General features: G+C 40.5%; 1 protein-coding gene across 1 annotated transcript in view; it reads right to left on the bottom strand.

The window, feature by feature from the left end:
- Window positions 1–21,250, bottom strand: part of cacna2d1a (calcium channel, voltage-dependent, alpha 2/delta subunit 1a) — a 91,694-nt gene that overhangs the window by 53,906 nt on the left and 16,538 nt on the right. The window contains exons 3-4 of the mRNA XM_056367173.1: window positions 18,909–19,025; window positions 1,910–1,969 (exon numbers count right to left, since the gene is read on the bottom strand). Coding sequence (XP_056223148.1) covers window positions 1,910–1,969; window positions 18,909–19,025 — 177 coding nt within the window. The remainder of the gene's footprint in view (window positions 1–1,909; window positions 1,970–18,908; window positions 19,026–21,250) is intronic.

The raw sequence follows: 21,250 nt of genomic DNA, 5'->3' as shown, positions 1-21,250 counted from the left end.
CATTGTGATACACTGAACAGACACATGCAAGTGTGTTGTTCTACTGCAGTAGTCACATCTCTTAAGTGTTTAAAGTCAGCGGGGAGAGGTGCCCAGTAGAACTGGCCCAGTTATCAAAGGTGACAGAGAACAGGCGCATGCGCATAAACATACACACACCAAACACACAGCACTCTCTGGTATTTCAAATGCTTACTGTGATACATATCCAAACAGCATGTTTACATTTTTGAGCATTTCTTATATTGGGATTAATATATATTAAACAAATGTATATTCATCCTTAGTCATTTAACATGTCATCAGGTGTCATCATAGAGACAGCACTGCATACTGAATATGTAGTTTCATACAGGATGAACATGCCCCATGCTACAAGATTTTACTGGAATATACTGACGGCACCAATTTAGCCAGCTTATTTAATTTGTAAAAACAAGCAAAGACCACATACACATATACATGTGCACAGTGTTTACCAGCCTCTGATATACACAAAAGGACACACATGATATATGTACAATAAAGGCACCCAGAGGTTTATGTGCGGGTAATGTAGCCTTCGGCAGATATAACACTATCTGAATTAGAGTATCTGTGGCTCCACATCCAAGGCCATCATATTCCTCTCTCCGACATGACAGCAACAACGCTAGATCTGTTTATAGTGAGGAGGCCACAAGCCCTGTTAAAGTCTCATATCCTCGATCTTCATGGCTCTTTAAAATCAAATACTAAAGCACACATTTCTAGTTTAGATGGAAGCCTATCCACTATATTCTGAGGTTAAAAAAAACAACTAATTCGCTAATAGACAATAATATTGCTTGGAAAGTCACCTAGTGCCTCCGTTACAAGTTGATAAAGTGTCTGAAGGCTACAAATATACCGTGACAAATTCTGTCATCTTTTGGAGCAGCGATAACAGTAGTGTAAATTAACTCCTCACACACGTCACACACCTTTACCTATTTACAATGCAAGAGTGATATTTAATTGGTTCAGGTACGCAGGAATCCCCATAACATTAACCAAAAAATTAATTCCATTCACTAGCCAAGCGTCCCAGGCTAAAGGAATATCACACTCGGTGACTAATACAGCGGATAAATGAATCTGTTCCCGCAGAGGATATTTCCTTCCCTGTTGTCTAAGCGCGAGGCAGCAAGCAAAACGTTGAATAATGAGAAACTTTTAATGGAAAAGAACCATAAAAGGTTTGGCAAATAACACTGAAGAGTTTTCTTAAGCTAATAGGCTAAATGGCGAAGTTTGAATTTCTCCAAAGTTCTTCCACCAGGGAATGTAAACACAATATCATTTGTCATTTGTTGAAAGGCGTCAAGGAGCATGAGGCTTTTCTCATTGCAAATCAGAGGAAGGAAATACGCAATTTGCATTCATTATGAAAAGACCGGGGGTAAAACACAGCGTCACAGGCAGCGAAGAGCCGAGAGAGCTGCATTGTATTCCCATGAGAGACTACCATTGTGGAACGGGGCAAAGCTTTCATTGGGCCAGCACTCAGGCAAAGTATAATTGAATGAGTAAAATAATAGTGTGCTCATATTATTTGCTGTACATTCCCTTCTAATGTATTCTTAATACTACGGTTAATGGACGATATCAGAGAGTGAGCAGTGCGTGTGTGTATGTTCATCATAAGCACGCCTGGTTGTTTCTGCCTATTATGTAAAATAATGAAATTCAATCTTGTATAAAGTCATTACAGCATGATTGTCATTGTAATGAGATTTGCCATCCAATTATTACAATCATATTGGATCATGAATAACATGTCCCTCCCCCACTCCAGCTCCTCTTGTGGAGTTCACGGCACCACTTGATCTGTATGTAATGCAGCCGGTGTTAATGAACATATCAGATCGGGCTGCGGCCGCTCTCTCACCTCACTGTCGTCCCTCCACGAGTGCTCCATCTGAAACCGCTCTGCCTCTGTTGCCAGCCTCTGAGAGAAGAGAGAGGGATGAGAAGAAGAGAGAGACAACGTATGTTAGCCCATGTTTAATATCCCCATAAAAAAAACTTTGATTTCTCTGGCTCTGAGGCCGTGATGTTACTGTCGGCATCGTGATAGTAGAATTGGCACCAATGTTCACTTTGTCCAAGGAAGACATTCGCATTAGCTGATTCAAAAAATTGAAAAGCCAGGGAAAAGACCAGGGAAAAGATCAGGGTTACATGTGAAGTCATGACATTTAACCCTATGGCAGCTTTAAGAAGATGCTGCTGATGCAAACACAGTGCATTCAAGGGAAAATACCTCATTTTCACCCACTGGTATGAATTAGGCCTATACTGTGACACAGTGTTGCGCTAAAATTAGACCCACAGCTATTCCATCTTTTCCCGGATCTGGTCCTAATGACTAGGTTAATGGGTTTATAATGGCCCCAGCTTTTAATCTGTACCTGGTCCAGAAATGCACTGTACTATTAATTTCCCTTGGGAAATATCAAATTCAGCTCTTTTGCTGCTTATGTGTACAGGCACAAAAGGGTTTCAAGACACACAGAAGCAGAAGATCCTACAGAGGCTCAGGAGTAAATTAATTTATGGAACGAGGGGAGGAAGGAGGTGAAATAATGAATTATTGAATTAAGTCTGCTATGAAATTAACAAGACAGTGACAAGAATCAGAGGCGCAGAACAAAGTCTGATTGTGAATCACATGCTGGGATATCACTCGCAGCGTTTGGGCGCAAAATCAGATCTTAAATGACACCGACTACACATTTCCCTCACTTTGCAGTTTTGGAATCGCTCATCTAAAATCACTCCCATTGTTGTAAATTCAAAATAACAACCAACAGACATTTCCACAGCACTGAAGCTAATGGTTATAATGTTTCTGTTCCTACACTTCTCTTTCCTTCTTTTAAAAGGAAACCTCCCCTCCCTCACTGCATAATCAATTGGCACTGAGGCAACATCTTGATAATGAAACCTCCCCTCCTGCAGATCTGGCTTCACATCACTCGTTACGCCTGTATACCGTGCCGTCCCTTAATGCCTGCCGGGTGGGCTGACACTCTAGCGGTCTGAAACACGGTTACCTCGGCAGCCTCTGCGCTGTGTCTCATTAGGGTGGAAATTTCACAGCGGCTGTCACAGACAGCGGGACCTCGTGGCTGGCAAAGGAGCAAAGGTGAAACTGAGCTGTGTATGTGTCTGCATGGTTATGGCAGGGGAGGAAAGCTTTACTGCACCTCTCTCTGCGTGTGAGTGTGTGTCAGTAAGAATACATATGTCACTTGAAGCAAAAGACATTTTTGGTATACATCCTCTCAGTTGGCCAGTTGCCCTCACGTCGCCACGTTAGACCTTTATGTTTGTGACTCTCCATGCATCCACACAAAAGCATTTCTAGTGTTTTTGAGTAAAATGGGTCTCGACGGCTGGGTCGTGGTGGTCATTTTAGGACACAGAGAATGCCATTGAAGATTTGATTTCCAGTTGCCAGTAGCCACCAAACAGCACTTAATGGGCAGATACTGTTGGTTTCCAGTCAGGTCATCATCGGTGCAAAGAAACATTGGGGTGTGTGTTTCAATCAATCTACTAAACTACTTATCTGACCCCGTGGTTACAAACCCATCAATGTTGATATACTCTGGAAGCCTATTCAAGCTCAAAGCATCATCAAAAGAATGAAACATGATAAGACTTGAGGACTGAGGCTAAAGCTGCTGCTGCTGCTGACATGCTACGTTTACTACACTGGGAAATCGAAGCAGCGAAAAGCTGCTGCAATCATTAAGAGTTTTACATTTAAATACACATAATCATGTCATTTCGGAATATGCACAGTAATTATTCCAATATAATCTGCTGCTACAGATTTATACCAAGAAGAAAGTAATGATTATACAGCAGCACATTCACTCACCTACACCTCATTTACTGTTTTATCTGGTTCACTTTGTTTATTTAATTAATTTCACTGCAAATGGATCATTACAAGAGACCTGCTGACCCCATCGTTGACTCCTGTGGGCCAATAGTTACAGCTGTGATGAATTCCCAGCTGCACAAAACACACACAGAGAGGAACAGGTTCATTAATGAAGATCTTTAGGGCAAACCAAGAGGTCACAGAGTCAAAGGTCAGCAGCTGTTGCAGTTCCCTCCACTTTGTATCTGCTCTTTCATGTTGAATCCACAGCATGGTCACGCCACACCTTTGAGTGGTGCCAAGGCTACAGGCTTTCACAGGTGCCATGTGAACACGTCAGAAAAACTGGGCCGCAAGACAAATTCAAAAGTGCTGTAAGTAATGAGAATAAATAAGCATGGCAAAAATATGGACTGGCTAATGAGCTGGCATAAAATTTTATGATGTCAGCAAGCTGCTATAGAATGAGTAATGAGAGCATATTGCTGAGGTGCAGATAATGAAGAACTGTGGCTGGTTCGTGCTGTGAAGCTTCAGCTTGCCTCAAAGTGAGGAATCAGTCGGTGGTTCCAGTTCCCTCTGCTGGTGGGAGCAAAACCTTTTGTCCATTATTTTAAATGCCGTTAACACGGGCAGTCACAGGGGTAGAAGCAGAAGAGACCTAACTTAATATGCTATACTACAAATATGAAGTATGAAGAAGCTACAGAGAAAACTGACAATGAGCGAGTGAGTAAAAATGTTAAATAAGCTGGAAGTGACCACTTTACAGCAGCTCCTCCACAAATCCACTACATGCACACACAGACTGTGTGTGTGTGTTTGTCTGTGCGTGTTTGGAGAAAATGAATCATGTCCACTGTAATGCAGTAAATCTCCAACTGACGTCGATACACAAAGATCCAAATGGAGGGATTTATGCTACAAAAATCTGGATCCCTGAGGAGCTTCTCACATCATATGTGTAAATAAAGTGAAAGCAAGTGTTTTTATTATTGTATGTGCATAGATGAGCCAAAAATATTAATAAATGCACATAAGTAGTTTTTATCAATAAAGAACTTAAAATTAAGTGACTGAGAAAAAGAGTTTTATCATGAGAATATTAAAAAGAAAGAAATTGACAAATAATGTATGACCTCTGTGTGTATATGTCTATAATACGGCACTCTCTGTTCTCAGCGTAAGCAGCTGCTCTTGAACACAGCTTTGTGAATTTACAGTATAAACCTTCTGTCTGGTTTTATTCTCTCTACCTTTGGTGTCTTGCTAGGGGATGATGTTGGAGAGTGGGAGCGTAGGCAGATGAGAACATTGATTAACGGAGGTTAACAATTTTTCCACACACATGCAGAGTACAGAAGTCTCCCTCGGCATCCTTTATGTCTGCGATCCAAAAACACCGGATTACCGATTTAAAACGTTGTGCCCTGCAACTCTGATTTTGCTTTTTGTAAGCAACACACATGTACTGTTTAAACAGGCACACTTCCTTCTCTGACACACGTTTTCTGGCAGTCTGATTAGAGCATCTAGTCCTGCCAGGACAAGAAAACACACACACACACACACACACACACACACACACAGACACACACACACACACACAGACACACACACACCTGCCATCTTGCTGATGTGTAGGGAGGCATGGGAGAGCAGAGGAAACATGAGCATCTGCTGTTGTGACTGGCAGCACTTTAGTCAGATCTATCCTGCTCAGTCTGCAGGGAGCCAGGAGGAGAGTGGTGAGAGAAAAAAGGGAGAGATTGGGAGAAAGAGAGAGAGAGATACTTTTGCACTCACACACTCTACAATCATACAGGCTCAGACTGGCACGGGAAAGTGGACAGTAGTAAGCGAATGCAAGTTGACAAGGTAACCGAGTTTGCTACAAACCCGGTCTTTTAGACAGGAAATAGCCCTCACCAACTTGTTAGTGACTGACGCTAGTCTTGCTATCCACTGCTGCGGACTGGTTTGACAGCTCATCTCTCCTGCAGCAAACTCTTCCAGCCGAGCATGCTTATCTGTGTGCCAGCTGGCTGCAAACAACTCCCAATTACAGCTGTACCCGGCCGCTATGTTGACATGGCGGTTCTCACACACCTGTACCAGATTTACTGTATGTCACCATGTCTTGAAGTAATGTCACTATTTCTTTCACCTAGTGAGCTGGCTTTTTATGTCACTTTTGAAATGATCAGAAAAATGATTAGCAGGGTGGGGCCTCCTTTAAGCGTGATGAAGCTGAGACAGTGTTTTGGCAACAATAATGTAAATAGTGGATTTATTGTCAGCAATCATTTCACACTCCAATTTGTTTCAGCTTCAGTGCTCATCACATCTAGCCCTCGTGTGTGTATGTGTCAAGCCCTGGAGAAAAAAAAAAAATCCAGATTCTGCAGATACAAAAAATAAATGTTGACTATACTTTTGCACATTGCACGCAGACACATTTGTTCTGCTGCCATCTATGCCTGAATGAAACGTACAACAACAAATGTACACTCCCCCTCTGTGTGCCTATACTGTACATCTGCTAAGTTTCGTGTAGGAAAACAGAGATGACAAACACAAAGCAGGAGCAGCAGAGGCACAGAGAGTGTGACAGCTGGGCTGACAATAGCAGCCAGACACACTCACACAAACACACACACACACGCACGCACACTCCAGGAAGTAGAGAATAATGAGTCACTGGTGGCCAAAATTAAACACACACACACACACACACACACACACACACACACACACACACACACACACACACACACACACACACACACACACACACACACACACACAATATCTCACTGATTCAACATTTTCTGCAACATTATAGATATCAAATATTAATGGTTTTTGGTGTGGGGAACAGAAATGTGTTTGCACAATGTTGCATCACACTCAACAAAAAGGCCCCTAAAATGTTTCCTACCTTTCAATGCCTGCACTCTCATAGGTGACTATGAAACTCATAGTTGGCTGAGTATCTTTAAAAACGCAATGTCACAGCAAGGTACAATAATTCCTCTCCATTTTGTTTGTTAAAAAGAAGTTTTTTGTGAGGTAGTAAAATTTGCAATATGCTTTGCAATAGTTTTGTGGATTTGCCAAACCATCTGTTTTTGTCTTCTGCGCGCCGCCTCCTCACTGCTAACTGTGTATACATCTTTGGCCAAGGTTGCCATTTTTAAATATGCTTCATACTCCTCTGGCATGGAAATGCAGAGCAGGAAGGCAGCCACTTTGGCTCAAGGCATGGGAAGAATGATCCTGGATCTTTCATTTATTCAGGGGAGAGTTTGGTTCTGGCCACATCATATATATCCTATAGCAGCAGAGCAACCGACAGTGAATGTGGTGGCAGCCTGTCCCAGCATGAGGCCACTGTGTAAGTGATTTTAGCACTCAGTAAAGCTGAAATGTTTACAGCAAATGAGTCTATTTCTAGAGTTTGTTTAATCATCCAACTCAAGTGATTTCTCAAGCAAAAATAACAAACATTTGATCCCAGCCTCTGAAATGTGAGAATTAGTTGTTTCTGATCTTTTTCAGGCCAAACAATTAATCAACTGATGATCAACTGAAAATGAATCAATAATGAAAGATTTACTGCAGTACTTATATATATATATAATAATATAAGTTACTTTCACCTGAAGGAATAATTCTCTCTCACACACACACACGTACAGTATAATACTACATTACTGTAGTTGCAGTGTGTGTGTGTGTGTGTGTGTGTGTGTGTGTTTGCATGATTGTTTCTTGGGTTTCTGATGACACCCAGTCCCCAGGCCCCTGAACACAGATTAAAAAACAAATTGACAATTGACACACTGACAAATTTAACAATTTGTATATTTTCCATTGTGCGTGTGTTCCTTGAAGTGTTCCCAATCCTATGATTTATTATGCGCTTCCATAGCAACCGCACCTTTAAATTTCCCCCCTTCGCTATGCAATTTGACTGTGACCAAAGGGGGTAATATTTTAATGTCTCGAGACCACTCACAACATTAATCATACCCACTAAGATCACTCTGGAACAGGCCAGATACTCTGAGAGCCCGTCTGCAGCCTGGGATGCCATCAGAATAAATTACCTGCCAATAATACCTCTGTGGCATGTGACATGAGCACAAAATATATGTTGTTTATTCAGCAATTTTGAGATAAAAATAAATTTCACTGCCCTCACTTCAATGAGAGACTTTCCTGGATAGGGCATCATTGTGTAAAGTGACTATAGACTGGGCTTTCTTTACAATGCCATCAAAATAGTACATAAGTCCTTATTTCATTATTTCATATGATCTTTGAGCATAAGTGGATACACACTCATGGGAAATTGCACAGGGGAAACGGTTTTCACTTAATAAAATAACGTGTGAGTGAGGAGGCTAATGAGCATCCGTGTGTACGTGTGTGTGTGTGTGTGTGTGTGTGTGCCTACTCTGTGATTAGGGCTTTAACAGCAGTGTCTAATGACTCACAGCATGTCATCCAGTGTCGGTTTAATAACGCACTTCCAGACACTGGAGATCAGTGACTCCTCTGTAATTACGCACAACAATATAACACAACGCTTAAGAGATCTATTCAGGTGCTCACACTCTTGCTCTCATCCTTCTTAGACAATTTAATGAACATGAATGCTACTATGGAGGCAATTTTGTGCAAAATGTAAGCATATGGTAGATTATGGAGGATGAGAGTACTTGAATGAACGTTTTCTCAGTTTGGCTCCATGTTGAATGTGCGAGAGAGAGACAGTGAGAGAAAGAGAATGACAAGTGATTCATTTTGGGAGTGAGGAATCTGTTTATGATGCCCATGTTGCCTAGCGACCAGGGTGTCATGATAACACGCCGCACCCGTGGTCCGTGTATTGTGGAGAGTGAAAACTCCCGTGCGATGGCAACACAAGAGACCGGAAACACTTTCTTCATTATCTTCCCATTGTAGCGCAGGCCATCCTTCTCCTTGGCAATTAAGACTCAACTCAAACCTGCCGCTCTATGCTGATGCCAACAGCCCACTCATAATTAAGAAAATTTGTTTCCTATTGATGGAGACCCACACTGAGACTGATGTAAACCGACACAAGAGGCCAAGGTTGGAAAGCAACTGTTGTTTTTGTTTAAAAAATGGCGACCAATTGTGGCTCAGACTCTGGTGGACAGCCAATGCCTTTTGGATCAGCTGCCAAAGTGCTAATGCAATCCAAGGCCCGAAATAACCTCACCAATCAATATTCAAATAGCACAGCCCTCAGCTGTGTGCCCCGTAGACCTGTATCATCTCTTCCCTTTATGCTAGGGATGATAATCGAGAACCTGGTTCCAGTTGAGAACTGCTCCCAAATAGTCCGAACCATCGGAATTGTATGCCTCCGAGCTTATCAATTCTTTTGATCGATGCCGGCATGTTTTTTCTGACAGTTGCACATTGCAAAACAATGACGTCAAAGTCATGTGTCTACGGCGGTGGAAACTTACAACAAGAAGGAGTCATGGCTGTGAAGAAGAAACAGTCCAAAGCTTGCCTATCATTTCACAAAGAAAGATGATCGCTTGCATGTGAGGCGTTTAGGGAAAATCGGTGAGTTGTAAGTGATACTGATTACAGAAATAATAGAGACCTGTGTAAATCTACTTTTTTTCCACACAGAAAGAAAATTGATCAGAAATCATTAAGGGAATCAATAAAGAATCCGACCGACAAGCAGAGTGCATAATGCCATTGGTATCAGTAAAATCTTATCAACTCCCCTCCCTAACTTTATGCTCTTCCTCTCTCTTGGGCGATCACTTTGTATTTCTCTAGAAACAAAGAACCTTGCTCTCTCTTATTTCCCTATTCTTCCTTTTATTCTCTGTCTCTCTTTTTTGATTTTAATGGTGGTTAGTCCGCTGTCTTCTGGGGGAGGTCTTGGCAGGACACTATGTCCCCCTAAGCAGGTGCTTATATCAACAAGCATCCCTTCAGGCTGGTACAAAGCATCAGAATCAGAAGGTGTTCCTTGAAGGCACTCACACAGAATAACCTCCCTCTTGTCCCAACAAGTCAGTCCTCTCCCTTCACTTTTGGGCCATCTTGTGACCCGTCATCAGCTAAAACTGATGTTGGCAGCCAGAGGAGTTCCTCTTGGCTTTTTAATGTGAAGACTGAAAGGATTTTATATTTCAGAGGATATATAAAGGATGTGTCACTACTTTTGCAGTCATTTTATGTTGTCTCCACTGCGTTAGCATTTCGTACATGATGTAAAGTGAATGAAGCATTTGTCAGTAGTTACTTTCAGTGAATTACCTACAGGTTTAACAAGATTAGTGATGAACGCAACAAAACTTAACAAAAACGAAAGATTGTACCAGAACTGAAGTGTTTCGATCCCAATGCAAATCCATGTTGTTTTTAAAGTTTTTAAAAAGTCTATGAAGGGTTCATTTTCAAAGTTAGTGATTAGCCTGAATCTTGCTTCTGTTTAACAGTTCAGTTCTTTGTGGAATTACCTCAACCTAATGGCTGCACTTTCTTCCATCTAACTTTTTAAACTTTAATTTGACTTCAGAATGACTTGGTGCCTGGGTTAGGTGAAATGTTTGCAGTTTTCTGTGGCTGTGAAATTCTGCTTCGTAACCACCAAATTCTCCTCACATTTATGATAAATGGACAGATTTGGAGTACTGTGTCAGTGTCACTGTAGGAAGAGAAATGACCTATTCCACTGGGGGAAGTTGACCACAGAGCCCATCAAAGAGTATTGGCTAAGAGGAACGAGTCAATAATTGATGAAAACAGAGTCAAAGGTGGCCTGGATATCAGAGAGGGGCGATCTACTGTAACTGTCAAGACAGGTTAAAAAAAGAAGCTGCGGTCAATGTAAAGAACAAATGGACAAAAGGTGTCTGTGTGTGTGTGTGTGTGTGTGTGTGTGTAATCTGCTCTGAGTTCATTCACAATTAATCAACATGTCACACCTATACTGTGGCTCACAGTTACACAGTCAAATACAGGATGGATGTAATGATGGAGGCAACTGGAGCATAGTACAGTGGAGGAGGCTCTGTGTGAGTCATAGACACACACAGAGACAGAAACTGAGGAGGGAAGCGATGCAGGGTAGCAGTGAGGCGAGACTTTTCATCCTTCATCCATCTGTGACAAAGTGAGACAACTAAATCACACAGAAAAATCTCTGTAAAAAAAACTATAGGCAATGCACCTTGCAGCTCTGAGTCAGCTGTTGCGCAGTGATTTACTATTTACAATGATTCAATAATCTTTGAGATTTAACGTAGACAACCTGACATGTTGACGTACTGGCAGCTCAGCTAAAATGGAACAAAACAGCAGAAATACTTTTAGGAATTCAATAGCATGTATGTATCCACCATTTTAACAAGGACTAAAAACTACAGGAAAACACTCTTGAATCAAGATGCAGAACCCTGCAGTCTATATCTGGATACATTATGTAGATCATTTTTGGCATAATTGGCACCATTAAAACCATGCCAAATTAACTATTACCAGTTGCTGTTTGCAATTTACACATGGATGAATAGACAACTATCACTGAAATGTTTCTGGAGTAATTAGGAGCTTTTCAGATGATTTCTAAGCAGATTATTCACGACAGACATCACAGATAATGACAGTCTCAGTAAGTGTAAGCCATTTTGAATCAAAAAATGTACCTAACATGTCGGTATGCTCATACTTGACTTAGTTACATCTCCTACAAGGAGAGGCATTTTCGATACATGCCAGATCAGGGGCTCAGTAACTTCCCGTTACTTTTACACTGCGATGCAGCTCTCTTCTTAGAGAGGTGGAAATATCATTTCAAGGGCAAACGGTATCTTTGATCTGAATTTATGCTTCAGCAGGCACCGAGTTTCCTGTGTGTGCATAAAGATTTGTGAAGATAATGATTAGCAAGTTGAAATGCAATAAAATGTATTTCCATTATCACTGTCCACACTTATCTTTCGGTAGGTGCTAGGTATGCTAACGCGTACACAATGACACCTCTACTGCAAATAAGAGATGCAACAGTGTGGCTGCTGATATCTATGTTAAATGGGAAGATGAAACATTCTCTGCTGGTTTGTTTTTAACACACTGTGAAGCTTTGCAGCTTTAATAGACAGAATTGCCTGAGGAGGGAAACTGACTTAGAGATGCAGAAGACAGGAAGGGCGGAGAGAGGGGAGATCAAATTTTAAAGTGAAACATTTCCTTACTTTCAGAAGCATTTATCATCCATATTCAAACTGTGCCACACACACACACACACACACACACACACACACACACACAGTCATAAACACACACACACACACACACAGTCATAGACACACACATCCAGAAGAGAAGAAATAGGAAAGGACAGAAAGGGAGAAAAGAGGAACACAGGGCAGGGCGAAAATGGGAAAATGGGAATGAAGAGTGACACAGAATCAGGGTGAAGTTATGGCAAAGGAAGTAAAGAGGGAGTTACAAGCAATACGAATAGAAGGACAGGGTTGGAGGAGTGGGTGAAAAGAAAAAGACACAGAACAGTAGAAATGAAATACTATATATATATATATATATATATATATATATATATATATATATATCAAGAACAGAGAACCAGAGGAGAATTTTTAAGGTAGGAAAGGTAATTGCACTTGTGTGTGTGTGTGTGTGTGTGTGTGCATGCGGAGCCACAAGTGGAGTGTAGCCTGTGTGTCTGTAAAGACCCAGCGAGTGTAATCTCCAGAGTTGTATCAGCAGAGAAACTAAGCCGCGACAGCATCCGCCTGAAGAAACTCATCTTCTGAAGTATCAAAGAGATGTGGGAGATAACTTTCAGTCTAGCACGCACACATCTACACACATCAATATCTCCCTCAAAAAAAAAGAGAAAAAAAAACCTCAAATAATCAGCCACAGCATACTGAATGCAGAATACTGTGGTGCAACATGAAAGAGGCAAATTCTTTGATCACCCTTGAGTGGTTTGGAAATAAAATTATTTCCCCCTTCAGATCACCAACGCTTTGGGAACATTAACTTGAAAAGGTTGAAACAGACGAGTAAGGAGTGATGATCCAGACAGCAGAAGAAGAAAGAAAAAAAAAAAAAAAAAGAGAGAGAGAGAGAGAGAGAGAGATGCAGTCTTTAATGCTGTCACACTGACACCTGGCACCATCAGATCATAGTCAAGTCTATTCAGAATGGACAGTAGGTGGGTGTGCGTGTGTGTGTGATACTGCAAACAAGATGAATAAAAATAAAAAAAACCGATGCAGTGTGACAGAAGGTAACAGAAGGTAAGCAATGTGGAGCAGAGACAAACCTGTAGAACTTGAGAACAACCAAAAAAAATAATAAAAAATCACTTTAGATACTGGCTACTGGCCCAGACACAAACTCAGCAACACTCTTTTTTAACTATGATGGGCTGATGCAAGTCACTGTGAATTTTCTGAATGGTGGAAGACAAGTGCTAATATCTCCAGCTATACTGAATGCACACGGACAGGAGCAACAACAACACAAATGACGGCACGCATTAGCATAACTAGCATAAACACACAGTTATGCAAATTTGTGTTGGATGAATATGAACAAACTCATATGATTACAAACTGATTGCAGACTGGTGTGATGCTGATCTTTAGTATTTATATAGTCATAATAACCATTTAGCTAGCTGGCTGCGCAAGGACATGCCTCCGTTTCCCACTGACTCAGTTTAAACAGTTTGTGAGTGAATGTTAGGGAGCAGAAAAGTCAAAGATCAAAAAGACCACTTCCACAACAACCATGTATTTTATGGATCCACATGTGTAGCCATGGATTCACCACATCCACCACTCTCTGAGCTGAAATGCTATGAAGCCATCCCATCTACTGAAGGAGCACGGTGCTCAAGCTCATCAGACAGGACTGTGGAGGCACACTGAACCACAAAAGTTGTGAATCCACTGAGCCAAATTATCAGCAGCAATTGTAAATTCCTACAATGAATAAGGAGAGACTTTTATTTTGAAGATCACAGGTTAAAACACATTTAATACCAACATAAGGTATTAATACATTTGATTTCACTGGAGTAAATTGGGTATATTTTCACATTCCTATTAAGTGTTGCTGTGATGTTTAACTGTCATAGTCTTATTTTGCAAACTTAACATGTTGCTTTACTTCCTGTTTTGGTTCCTGACACTTTTCCTCTGAATTAACATTTGTGTTACATATGTGACAATGTTAAGGAATGTACTGATCTATACATTTTGCCTCAACCAATACCTTGCATTAAACAGCTGACAGACATTGTGAGTGTGACATATAAACGATCCGTACTATAAATTGTTTGCTGTGATGAAAAACCTCTCTTCCTCTAAGTAGCCACAGCTGCCAACATTTGAGAGATTGCATGTCAAGGGAGCACCGGCGTCAAACGCAGCGACTGAATTGAGGTGACAGGATGGGCAGGTGTCAGATTGACAGACAGCAAATCCAAGCAGGCCCCTGATTAAGTTAATGACAGCAGCCATCATTCTAATGGGATTGTGCTCACTGACAAATGCTGGAGCACACACATACACCCAGGGAAACTCACACACAAACACATAAACACTTGCAAAAGCATAGCCTGAGGAGACAAGTTGGCCTAGTGAGAGGGAAGGAGAAATGCCACCAGTGAGAGAGGCGGTATCTCTCCTGCCTATTTCAAGCACAACACAGCTTCAACTGTACAGCTGAAGGGGAGGAAATACAGAAGATTTCAGTGGGTTTTAAAATGCTCTGGCATGGTGTCTTACAGTATTCAACCGACTCAAAGGAAAATTCAACCCCTAAACATTTTGTTTGTAGTGGTGTGATACAGAAAATGTCACATCATAATGAAAATCAATCAGAAAACAGAAAGAAAATATCTCATCTATAGCAGCCACTCTAGTTTATAATGAAAACTGGTTGTATATTGAGCAATAGGTGGCGTCAACAGGAAAAAAAATGCATATGAAATAGTAGATGTTGTTGAAATGCAGTCTGGGAAATGTAGGACAATTCATTTCACAACAGTAAAGACACAGAGAGCATGGGTTACTATAGAAACCAGAGGGTAACTTCATTATGTAAAGAGTATGAGTTGACTATAAGTTATAAATTTTCCAGCCTGGGCTAAACAATGTTCACCAAAATAGAGTGTTATGGCAATTAACATGAAAACCAAGATGCTACCAACTCTGACTTACAATATGAGTGATGCTATATACTGTATTTGGCCTGTAGACCACTTCTTAAAATGTTAGCCATTATCATAGGTTATGGTCATATGGAGTGTGGACATGCTGTGAACAGCTGAATCAAGTATTGACTTTTCTTTTTCAAAAAGGTTTCATTTGGAGGATTCTTTGAGGCCTGAAGAGGCACCCAGCATTTCTCAAGAAATGAGCAAAGACTTGAGAAATGTCAGATAAGACATAAATTTCGTGTAAGAAAAATACTTTTTTCTTTCTTTTCCCTTAGATTTTCCTTAGAGCAAGAGGTGAAATGCAGTGCATTTACTACAGTACCATACTTACAGTTATTACCATTTAGAGGCATTTGTACTTTACTTCACAAAACAAAACATATGATAAACCTCTAAAACATGTCATGGCACCAAATCATTCAGTCACTCATGTAATGTCAAGTTTTCTAAAATCTGCGTTTTCCATAAATCACCTGCGGCGATTTATGTTTTTCTTTCTTGGTTTATTTCATTGACTTCTATGATATATAATAACATACATTTGTTTACTTTTGTTACTTTGAATACATCTTACTGTACTTAATTACTTCTTTTCTTTCACTTTTGTAAATTGTTAAATACAGGACTTTTACTTGTATTACATTACTTTATATTGTTGTATTACTTCTTTTACTAAAATAAAAGGATCTGAATACTTCTCCCATCGCTGCTTGGGAACCGTGGCTGAGGTAATGCCATGCTTCTGCTACTCCCATGTCATTTGGGTTGAATGTGTATTCCTGCAGTGCTCAGCTGTTTTCATGGAGGGGACACGTTCAGGGAAAATGGGGCTGCCAAAAATGCCATTTGCAGTATCTAATGACAAAATAACTAGAATTTGATGTACAAGTATCGTTTCTTTATGCACCTGTGCACATTTTCTGTTTTTCATTTTCTAATGACACACTGGCTCAGTTGAATGGCTCATAAAGTTGAAGCACTGCTTGAGTGCTGCCTGTTGAATAGTGTACCAAGAGGCTAAGATCCTGATAGATGGAAGGTCTGCAACAGGCTTCTAGTCTTTTGTATGGTGTGGCTTTATGCTCTCATGGACTTCCTACCACTGTTGCTCGGTTTCCACTCATCATCGTGTCTCTCTCATACACATCAGGCCATTCAATTTCTCTCTTTCTCTCACACAGATAGAAAGCTATAACCTCTCACACAATCGTTCTCTTACATGATCACTTCATGCTGTGTGTAATCAGCCCTTCCAAATGGAATAAGGGAGAGACAGAGGGAGAAGAGGGAGGGATGAAAGACAGAGGAGGAAGAGAGGATGATAGGAAACAAAGCAGGGAGGATACTCATGGTGGCAAGTCAGAAATACTGTATTAGATTAGTGCCGGTCAGGTCAAGAACATTACAGATGCTGCAGTCGTCCTTTCCCTACTTCCATTTTGAGTCATGATACCGCTAAGTGGACCCTGTGACTATTAACCTACATAAATTGATCATCTTAACGCTGGCTCAATTCCACTTCATTACCCAGAACGCCATTTACAGTAGACATGAGACCACATTGAGCCATCTCCTCTTCGATGCTAATCCAGTGACAAGTAAATATAGTTTTTGAAAAGAACAAAGAATAACAGCATATGGTGTTTGGTAAAAAAAACAAACATCATCCCTGCCTCCCTCAGTGTTTTCGCATTTCCACCAAAGAGCTAAATAACTGCCATTAACTTGCGCAGGTGAAATACATGGCAGATGGTGTTGATGAAATGTAAGAATAGAGTCTGCAGTTTAACAACTCTATTCTGCCGCTATCAATTCACTAAGCAGTCGTGTTTCTCTCCCAAGGTGCGACACAACAACACCAAAAACTAATTGTCCCTCATCCCCTGGCAGTTATTGGGATGTAAGAAAAACAAAACGCTCAGTTGGATTGATGGGCTAATCAATGAGAACGTAACTATGGCAACGGTCTGTCAGGCTTTAATTGGATATTTCTGGCTCTCAGAGCCAGAGTGATTGAGACCAGGATTGCCCAGAGATCCTAATTTAGTTGGCCAGATACTGTTGAGAGTAAACTAAGGAGCAGTTGTAGGGATCTATTTGACCTCTTGTCCTCTATAGGATCTATAGCCACACTAGCAGCTCTGTGAGACTTTACTTAGGCTGGTAACATCAGCATGCTAACATTAATTTCATAACAATGCTGACATGCTGATATTGAAGCAGGTAATGTTTACCTTGTCCATCATCATCACTAACATGCTTATTTTGGCTAATTACCACTTAACACAAAGTACAACTGCGCTCATGGGAATGTCATTAGTTCTGTAGGTATTTGGTGATAAAGAAGAGCTTAAGGGATCACCAAAGTTATTACAATTCATCACCAAATTTTATGGCAAACCAATCAACAGTTGTTGAGGCATTTAACTGAAAACCACAAACGTTACCCTCTTGGTGGTGCTAGAGGAATACTCAGGGAACCATCTGGGAATCATGAATGTTTACTCTAAAGTTTGTGCCAATCCTTTAACTAGACCTGCAATAGATGAAATGCCTGGTGATCATCAATTTACTAGGTTTCACCCCTTGGGCACAATGGATGACTTTCCAGGCAAACCATCCAATAGTAATAGACTTTTCACTTAAAGTGAAAAATGTCAACCTGCTAGTGGTGCTAGAGGGAAAGTCTGGGGATCAAAAAAGGAAGCAGGATTCATCCTCTGGAGACCAGGAATGTCTGCACAAAATTTCCAAACATTCTGTATGAGTTGAGTTATTTCAGTGTGGACAAAGGTGGTGGACAGTCCCAACTTATCAACATTGCATTGCTTAGAGCTATACTGCCAACATGGCTTAAAACATGTTATGTTGTAGCTTACAGGTGTTCTGTGGTTTGCCAAAAGGTTGTACTACATAAACCAGTTTAACTAGAGGTTTTCTGTGAGGTTCACACAAACAACAATGGAACCAAATCTGACACAACCAATTGTTTGGTAAGCCATTCAACAAAGAAAACTTCAGCTACATGTGGCGAACACTGTCAGGAACACTTTATTCCAAAATGAAAGCATTTGGCTAGTGTAGCCCTCGTAGCATTTCCCTTGTGTTCGGTTCAGACAAATGACCAACGAAAGCAGCCAGTATGGATTAGGTATTAGGACGCGATAGGCCTCAGTGGTCACAGGAAAGACAAAGGTTTCCTGAAAGTTGAGATTAAACACGGTCGTGACATTTTTTTTTCCTCCAGCACAACACAGCAAAAAGTGATGCAACACATACACACACAATGGAGTTTTTTTTTATCGTCATTTGGCATGTAGCAACCCAGACTGGTAACTTTGAATTAAGTCATCTGGCTGGAGGATGTCTGCTTATATTGGATCAGTGGATGGCCTGAAGCAGTGGCTGTGTTCCAGTGTCTGTTCTGACGTGAAATGAGGAGAAGCAGATTGTTTCTGTGCGTTTCCTTGGGCTCTGGCCACTGTGCTAGGAGAGATGCTAGACCTGATTTTACAAAAAAAATAAAAAATCTAGAATTTGTATTAGCTATATGTTCCTATCTCAAACTATAAAATAAACACCTCTTAAGGGTCAGGTTGATGACAAATAAGTATCACGCCACTATGACCAAAGAGGCAATAACCAAACCTCATCCTCCACTTCATTGATTTCCTAGAAGTATCAGGGTTGCCACAAGGTAATTTTGTGTTAGGAGATCACACTGACCTTTAGGGCTTGGGAGCGGTTAGCCAGAAGTTTCTCTATGTTCCCCGCAGCCGCCCCCACCAGTGCCGTTGCATTGTTGAACTCCACGCTGAAGTGAGCTTTGTGTGTTTTATATATCTGAGACAATCACAAGAGAACAGAAAGGGTCAGACATAAACAGAAATTCAACAGAACAAATCCATACATCTTTGTTGTTAAGACTTAATCAGTAACCAGACCTTCTGAATGAAATGTCCATACATAAAAAAACAAACAAAAAAACAAACAAAAAAAACAATAGCAGGTTAATGAAATACAATTCAGGAAGGCCAGTTTGAGTAATAGAGTCAGGAGTTTGAAGGGTTACAACAGTTTAGAAAAATTGTAAAAAGCTGTCATGACAACCCCATTTATGGTAGACAGTTTTCAACTAAGAATGTGCACTTAACACTTTTTTCTTTAAAAATTAACAATCTGGCATTTTATCCCTTCAATAAATACAAACAGAAAGTACTTCATTGACCCACTCATTTTTTGCCTTGAGTTGCATCAAAAACTTGAGCCAGATTAAACTTTTTGCTGAAGCTCTGTTGGCACATGATGATGGGAGGTGGGAAGGGAAAGGTGAGGTCCCAGGGTAGGGGCAGTAAGCAGCATATGGGTACTTAAATGGGCTATTACATTATTATTGAAGTGTGATGCTTAAAAATAAAAAAAAAAATTAAAAAAACAGGGGTTGTCTTTACAAAGCCAATATTTTCACATTAAGTTCAGAAAACAAACATATAGCGCAAAACATAAGTTGACACTGAAGTTCTATTCTTCCCCTTTCACCAGACATGCCCTCACAAGGATGAAACCTTAGCTCTCCTGGAAAGGATGATCCCAGGATAACCACTTGGTCATCATGAGGTCATCGTATAAAAATGTGCAGTACAGATGTGATCATTTATCAAAAGGATTGTTTTCTCAGTGTTCAGATATTCTCCATCCACAGACTTATTGTGTCTGAGGCCGAGAGTGTTACTCTGCATCAGTGGTCATCTTCTATTCTTCACCAGATCTCACTGACCAAAGTACTATGAATAAAAAAGGAATCTAGGCGTCCACTGATTAAATTGCAATGTCAGGTTATGTAAGTAGACCATTTACTGTGCTATGGAATATGCTCCAGCAAAAGATATAAGAAACACAAATGCCAAACAGCCAATTATTTAGCAGCCTAGAGGAATTCTATTGTCCGCCATACAAACCACAGGACTAAGGCGCGTGCATGTATTTGTCTTCATCCATCCAAGCAATCTGGATAATTCCTCACATGTATTATTAACGTGCAAGCTGCATAACACTCCCTTTTAAATTCTGCATGCTGTGTACAGTACACTCTGTTTAAACAGGGGAGTCCCGAAAAGCTTCATCTTCTGTTACAACAACAATTTAAACGGATTCAGTTACACAAAATATTGCCAGATATGTTTAACTCTCATTTCTGGTGACAAGCCATGTCACCACATCAAATAAACACATGCTTTATAATGATTTCAGTGATGTTTTACAGCTGACTGATTATATTCTCAAGGTGAATGAGGAGCAAAAGTGCTAGATGCATCATGTCAATCAATGTGGATCTAAAAGGCTCCCTCTCCTTTGTCAGATATGAGCTTATGCATGAGTGTGTGCAGGGACTATGGCCATCGGAGTATGGTTGTGACGTTGATCTTATCTGAGCGTGTACATTGGGCTGGCAGACTGAAATGATGCCGTGCTATGTGTAATGAGAAACTTCTATATATAGACTGGTGATGTCTTGTGACAACTGAGGTCGTGCAAGGAGCCTTAATGAGAGCGAGAGAAGTGAAAAAAAGTGCACATGATGATTCTTGTCGATACTCAATCTGTGATTTATTTAAGGTGAAATTAAAATTCATTTAGCTAAGTCAGACATCAGTATACCCTTGGTGTTTGTTTTGATTTGGGCAACCTACTTTTTTTGGTCCAAATTGAAGTAACCAACTTTGGGTGCCAAATTTACCCATTATTCTCATTTGTGATTTGACAACTCCCTACATTACTCAAATCACAGGGTAGTATGTGGGATTAATACAGAAGTGAGTATGTGGGAGTTTGACAGTACAACAGGTGTTTAAATAAAAAAAGAAAAAAAGAAAAAAGGAAGTTGGAATCTATGCTAACATTAGCGACTAGGCCAACTACCTTTCACTTTCCCAGTGGAAGCTAGTTTAACCTAGTTTGCTAATTTCTAATTTCTAAGCAGAATACAAACTGAATAGCACATTGGGCCCTTCCAAATGTTAATGGTGTTAAGGGGAAGCTAGCTGAAATGATACATAACTAATGCTGAT

The sequence above is a fragment of the Seriola aureovittata genome, chromosome 22 (genome assembly GCF_021018895.1).
Source record: "Seriola aureovittata isolate HTS-2021-v1 ecotype China chromosome 22, ASM2101889v1, whole genome shotgun sequence".
Taxonomy (NCBI): Eukaryota; Metazoa; Chordata; class Actinopteri; order Carangiformes; family Carangidae; genus Seriola; species Seriola aureovittata.
Note: the sequence above shows the minus strand (reverse complement) of the source record. Positions and strands in the feature narration are given on the sequence as shown.